This window comes from Columba livia, chromosome 27 (genome assembly GCF_036013475.1).
Source record: "Columba livia isolate bColLiv1 breed racing homer chromosome 27, bColLiv1.pat.W.v2, whole genome shotgun sequence".
NCBI classification, from domain to species: domain Eukaryota; kingdom Metazoa; phylum Chordata; class Aves; order Columbiformes; family Columbidae; genus Columba; species Columba livia.
Genome location: NC_088628.1, coordinates 2,535,365 through 2,541,364, shown reverse-complemented (window position 1 = coordinate 2,541,364; position 6,000 = coordinate 2,535,365). Strand labels below are relative to the sequence as shown.

Below are 6,000 nucleotides of genomic sequence, written 5' to 3'. Positions count from 1 at the left end.
CGGCCACGGGAACGCAGCGTGCCGGCCCGGCGCTGTCACACCGAGTGGTGCGGCCTCGCACCAGCACCTCAGCAGCGTGTGCCCGTCTTGTACCTTCACACGGGGAGATACAGCCTTGCACAGCCACCGCAGTGATGTGTGCCGGCCTTGCGGTGTCACACGGATGCGGTGTCACACGGGTGCAGTGTCACATGGACGCAGTGTCACACAGACACAGTGTCACACGGGTGTTCCAGTGTCACATAGGTGTTCCAGCCTTGCACAGCCACCGCAGTGCTGTGTGCCAGCCTTGCAGTGTCACATGGACCCAGTGTCACACGGGTGTTCCAGTTTCACACGGATGCAGTGTCACACGGGTGTTCCGGTGTCACACGGGTGTTCCAGTGTCACACGGACGCAGTGTCACACGGGTGTTCCAGTTTCACACGGATGCAGTGTCACACGGGTGTTCCGGTGTCACATGGATGCAGTGTTACACAGATGCAGTGTCACACACGTGTTCCAGTGTCACACGGACGCAGTGTCACACGGACGCAGTGTCACACGCTTGTTCCAGTGTCACATGGACACAGTGTCACACAGGTGTTGCAGTGTCACACGGACGCAGTGCCACACGGGTGTTCCGGTGTCACACAGATGCAGTGTCACATGTGTGTTCGAGTGTCACACGGACACAGTGTCACATGGGTGTTGCAGTGTCACATGGATGCAGTGTCACACACGTGTTCCAGTGTCACACGTGTGTTCCAGTGTCACACGGACACAGTGTCACACGGGTGTTGCAGTGTCACACGGACGCAGTGTCACACGGGTGTTCTGGTGTCACATGGGTGTTGCAGTGTCACACAGGTGTTGCGGTGTCACGCGGGTGTTCCGGTGTCACGCGGGTGTTGCAGTGTCACACAGACGCAGTGTCACACGGGTGTTCCGGTGTCACGCGGGTGTTGCAGTGTCACACAGACGCAGTGTCACGCGGGTGTTCCGGTGTCACGCAGGTGTTGCAGTGTCACACAGACGCAGTGTCACACGGGTGTTCCGGTGTCACACGGGTGTTGCAGTGTCACACAGATGCAGTGTCACACGGGTGTTCCGGTGTCACACAGGTGTTGCAGTGTCATGCGGGTGTTGCGGTGTCACATGGGTGTTCCGGTGTCACACGGGTGTTCTGTTGTCACACGGGTGTTGCAGTGTCACACAGACGCAGTGTCACACGGGTGTTCCGGTGTCACACGGGTGTTCCAGTGTCACGCGGGTGTTGCAGTGTCACACGGGTGTTGCAGTGTCACACGGGTGTTCCGGTGTCACGCGGGTGTTGCAGTGTCACACGGACGCAGTGTCACACGGGTGTTCCGGTGTCACGCGGGTGTTGCAGTGTCACACGGACGCAGTGTCACGCGGGTGTTCCGGTGTCACGCGGGTGTTGCAGTGTCACACGGACGCAGTGTCACGCGGGTGTTCCGGTGTCACGCGGGTGTTGCAGTGTCACACAGACGCAGTGTCACGCGGGTGTTCCAGCCTTGCAGAGTCACGAGTGGGGGTGGCACCGTGACACGGGGGTCCTGGCTCTGCACGGCCGCCCCGCGGCCTCGTGCTGTGCCCGCGCACGTGCCAGCCCCGCCCTGTCCCCCGGCCTCGTGCGCGACGTGCCGCTCGTGCCCCGCCGTGCGCGTGACCCCGCGCCCTCCCGCGCGCCGCCCGCGGGCGAGACGCGGGAGCTCTCGCGCCGCCTCGGCACGCACGGGCGCGCGCGCGGGGGGGAGGGGGCGGCGGGCGGCGGCGCGCGCGGGCGCGGGGGCGCGCGCGGGGAGGGCAGCTGAGGACAGGGGGAGGGAGCGCGCGGCCGCGCCCGCCCCCCGCGTCTGGCGCGTCGTCCGGGCCGCGCGGCGCTCATTGTGCTGCGCCTCGCGCCGGCCCAAGATGGCGGCGGCGCCGGAGAGCCCCGCGAGCCGCTAACGACAATAGAGGAGGCGCGGGAGCGGGCGCCCCCCCGGCACCGGCCTCCCCTCCCCTCCCCGCCCCCGCCGCACCGCACCCGCCCCCGCCCCCGGCCGGGCCCGGCCGCCACACCCCGCCCCAGCCGGCCCCTCTAGCATGGTGCGGGGCCGCCGCCGCCTCTTCTCCGGCTGCCGACATGGGCGAGAGGCTGGAGCTCCGGCTGAAGTCGCCCGTGGGAGCCGAGCCCGCCGTCTACCCCTGGCCGCTGCCCGTCTACGTGAGTATGAGCCCGGCACCTGCCCCGCTCGGCCCCGCGGCCCCGGCCCCTGCGGCCCCGCGTCCTTCCCTCGCTGCCTGCGCCCTCGCCCCGGCCCCGGCTCCTTCCCTCCTCCCTCCGTCCTCTCCCGGCCCGCGCCGCCCCGCCGCTCCCCGGCACTTGTTAATGCGGCCGCTGACGCCGGTTCTTCCCGGGAGCGGCAGCAACCGCGTTATTTACCCGGTAGCGCTTCCCAAGCGGGAGCGACCCCGGGGCCGGGGGCTCCGCTCTCCTGCAAGTCAAACCCCCCATTTCTTTTGGTAATTGGTTGACTAAACTGAAGGGCGGGGAGGAGGAGGACTGGTTAATGAAAAGTTTTCATGTTTGTCTGTGCCCGGCTCGTGTGACCGGTTAATAACCAGAGCTGCTTGGAGCGGGGGGAAGCCGAGAGGGCTTCTGGCTCATCCATACCCCCTGAATTACCGTCCCCCTCCCAAACCCGGCGGCAGGAGTGGAAATAAGCCGAGGAGAAGCGTTAATTGTGGGCTCTGCCTTCGGTAGGGTTGGTGCTGTTGCTTGGGTTCCCCTCAAACCAGTGCCCTTGGAGCTTCTCTTTTATTCGGTCTGAAGAGAATTCAAGTCAGGTTTGTCGGTTGATGGCAGCCGTAATCCGCGTGCTTTCAGAGAAAATGTCACTTGTCCCCGTTCAGTTCTGTGAGCGTTTTTTTTCCCAACTTGCTGGACTTTTCCCCGCCTCTCCCGAGCCTGAATGAGAGATGGGTGACCTTGATAACAACGCCCGTGTTCGGATTAGTGAGAGGCGAAAGGCTTGAGAGGTTTGGGTTGGGTTTTATTTTGGTACGTGTGTAGGGTTTGTACCAACCCTTAAGCAATTTTTCACTCTGTTTGTAGCCCCCTTGAGACCAGTTTGTAACAGGAAAAATCTCTTTCTATATATGTATATTGTACTTGGCCTGAGTACTGTTGATTACCCCTTGTGTTTCAGGCTGTGCTCTCGTACGTGTGTTGCTTCACGGGGAGAACACCCCGGGACACGCAGGCTGAGGCGGCCGGTGCTGCGGGTGTTGTTGCTCGCCCGGCAATCGCGACGCGCCTGTGTGTGAATGATTAGAAGCGTATTGCTCGTGGCAGGGGAGATGAGATGGCTGCGGATCCGGATCTGCCGCCTGCCTGTTGGTGCTGCTGCCGCGTGTGTGCCGTCCAAAACACCCCCGTGGAGGCCGGCGCGCGGGTTCCGCCGGCTGCCGCAGCCGTTCTGTCATTCGCGTGTGTTCGCGGGCGCGCGCTCCGCTCAAATTGGCAGAAACTGAAAGTAGAACGATGACCAGTTCGGTTTGAGCTTGCGTTGCCAAATATTAACTTGTGTCTCCGAGCTGGTTGGGCCAAGTATAGGCTAAAGCTTATGTAGGTTAGGGGTTTATCTCGAATGAAGGAATGGTTTTCATGTATATTCACAAAACTTCCTACAGGCTTTAAGAAAACAAATCGCAACCTCCAACCTGCCCTATGTGCGTTTCAACGCTGGGAAATAAGGATTTGGTTAATTGAGGAAAACTTGAGCAGCCGGTTGTAGAGATGGCAGAGCACATAGATGTTCTTTTCCAGTTAATCACAAACGCCATGGGCAGGGGTGCTTATCCACAAGTGCGTGTGTTAGAAATACCCCCAAAGCCAAACATCCTGCTATTAAACCCACCTCTGTGCGGTGCAGGTTTTTTCCACAGTAATACAGAAGTTCACCTGGAGCCCATCAATACTGTGTCCCGCAGTCGGGGTGAGAAGCTCGCGCTGTATTACAGACGCTCGTGCGCACACACGCCGCTCGCGGCTCTGCCCTTGGCGGCAGACACGGGCCCTGGAGCCGTGGGGATAACGCCGCGGTGTGTCCGGCCTGCTCTCCTCGCCGCCTCAGCCTGGAGCTGCCGGCGCTGTCTGCGCCGCTGTGGTTTCAGAGCTCAGCTCTGTTTGACGTAAGCGGAACATTTCTTAGTTTCACTGCTCGTTCTGCTGCGTGGTTCCTAGGAAGCAAGGTGGGATACCTGGGGGAAGGAAATACGCTTTAAGGAGTTTTATTTAGCAGCGTTCTTGGCGCTTCCTGTTGGATGCAGTGAGGTGTATTTTCCCCTCCCCTTTCTCTCCAGCTCTCTTTGGAAGCTCGCAGCCCTTGCTAATTGTTTTTGGTGAGAGCGCCAGGAATGGCGGGGAATCATCTTTCCCAGGATCAGGGCGACTGGTGTTGCAGACCTGCTGCTTGGTGAGCGTGATGTAACCCGCATTGAGTAACTTGGCTATTTTTATGCTCTCACTACATCTTAAATTAGCGGCGTCAGTATTGCTGCGTAAAAGGCGAAGGGTCTTATGTCTCATATTAAAGGCTGCTTGGTTTAATGACGTGTCTATTTATTGCAGGACTGCTGCTTATTTCATGGATAATAGAAGTGGGGTCTCTCCAGACTGCTGAGTTTGCACAATAGCTCAGCTGACAAACTGCAGCTTGTTGGGATGCAGAAAGAGCCGGGGAGGGTGATGTGAAACACGTATTTCCCTCCCAGTGTAATTAGGGCCGTGGGAGGAGAGCGCTGGTGTCGCAGATCAGCCTCCCACCGCCTTACGCGCTGAACTGAAAGTGTGACTCCTTCCCCCGCCCTCCGCCGTCTCAAAGGAAAGGGCACGGTTTCCTAATGGATCCGTGGTGAGCAGTTCTGTCCGTAGCACACTGTGATGAGTAAGTTGAATAGTGCACGGTGAGTAATCTCTCCTCATGACTCACAAAATATTTTCTGATGTTGACCTCTGTTTTTACGAGTGCCCCGCTTAATCAGAGCTGAAGTGAGTGTGTTCTATTGTGTGCTCTTTAACTCCTTGTCTCCCGCATACCTGCCACATTCTCTGCTTGCATTAGGTTGGCAGTGACCAGCGATACTGCGCTTAAAAGTTTAGTTTTGGTAGCGGACGAAATACAGGGCTGGATAAAGGAGGGACATTGTGCTCAGATGGGTGAGCGAGCAGAGTTAATGGATCTGGGTGGTGTTAAATAGGCTGATGCCAACAGGGGATGCATTTGTGGTCATACTTTATGTACTGATACGCACAACTTGGTACTTACTGCTTAGAGGTAGGTCTGATGGGTACAAGGAGTCAAGTCCTCTTGTAGTTCTGAGACTTGTAGATATTTAGTTTTATTCCAGAGAATTGTCCTTAAAGCGCTTCATTCTTTCACCTCTGACTTCTCCTCTAGTTAAATCTGAATATTTATGAGGTTTGAACATGGAGAATTTTCATATCGTGGTGCATTCTGCCTTATCTGCGAGGCGTTTGAGGCTGTACTTTGAACTCCTCTAGACAACAGTTCCTGCTGAAGGAGCCGCAGCCCATGGTGTGTGGGGGAAAACGCGTGTGGGGTGGTTTATATTTTTAAACCTGGCTTGGTTCCACGATCTGCTCTGGCGTGGTTCTGCTGATACATCTCTGGCAGCAGTGCGGGTTTGCTCATGTACAGAGCAACAGGAGGCTCCGGAGCTGCTGGAGCTCATTCTTGTCACCAAAATCCACGTTCACTGAGGTGCAGCCCGTTGCAACACAGGAGTTTGTGAATGTGGAAAAGCCAGTTTTCTGGTAGCACGTGCCTCAGTAAGGGGGCACCGTGGTTCACGTATCTCCCGTCCCTTGGGCTCGCACCAGGCGGGTTTGCAGGGTGATCAGAGCCGGTGCGGGTGCTGCCGGGGGCACAGCCCTGCTGGGCCGGGCTGGGCGGTGTTGGCTGTGCCTTTGCCGTCCCGGCACCGCGT

At 58.4% G+C, this 6,000-nt stretch overlaps 1 protein-coding gene and 1 long non-coding RNA gene across 11 annotated transcripts in view; one reads left to right on the top strand and one right to left on the bottom strand.

Moving 5' to 3' along the window:
* The first annotated feature begins 1,800 nt into the window (after window positions 1-1,800).
* The window catches only part of DOT1L (DOT1 like histone lysine methyltransferase), a 66,333-nt gene continuing 62,133 nt past the window's right edge, over window positions 1,801-6,000 (top strand). Inside the window, exon 1 of one of the 10 annotated variants that reach the window (XM_065042262.1) lies at window positions 1,801-2,212. In XM_065042262.1, the coding sequence (XP_064898334.1) occupies window positions 2,132-2,212 (81 nt within the window). In that variant the 5' untranslated portion in view covers window positions 1,801-2,131. Of the gene's footprint in view, window positions 2,213-4,426; window positions 4,957-6,000 lie in introns of those variants that run through there. The other 9 variants (XM_065042265.1, XM_065042261.1, XM_065042264.1 and 6 more) reach the window with 9 other exon arrangements.
* LOC135576481 (uncharacterized) lies at window positions 2,556-4,419 on the bottom strand. Its single transcript, XR_010468252.1, has 2 exons — window positions 3,909-4,419; window positions 2,556-3,518 (listed from the first exon to the last, which is right to left on the bottom strand). It is a non-coding gene; the product is annotated as an uncharacterized LOC135576481 (long non-coding RNA).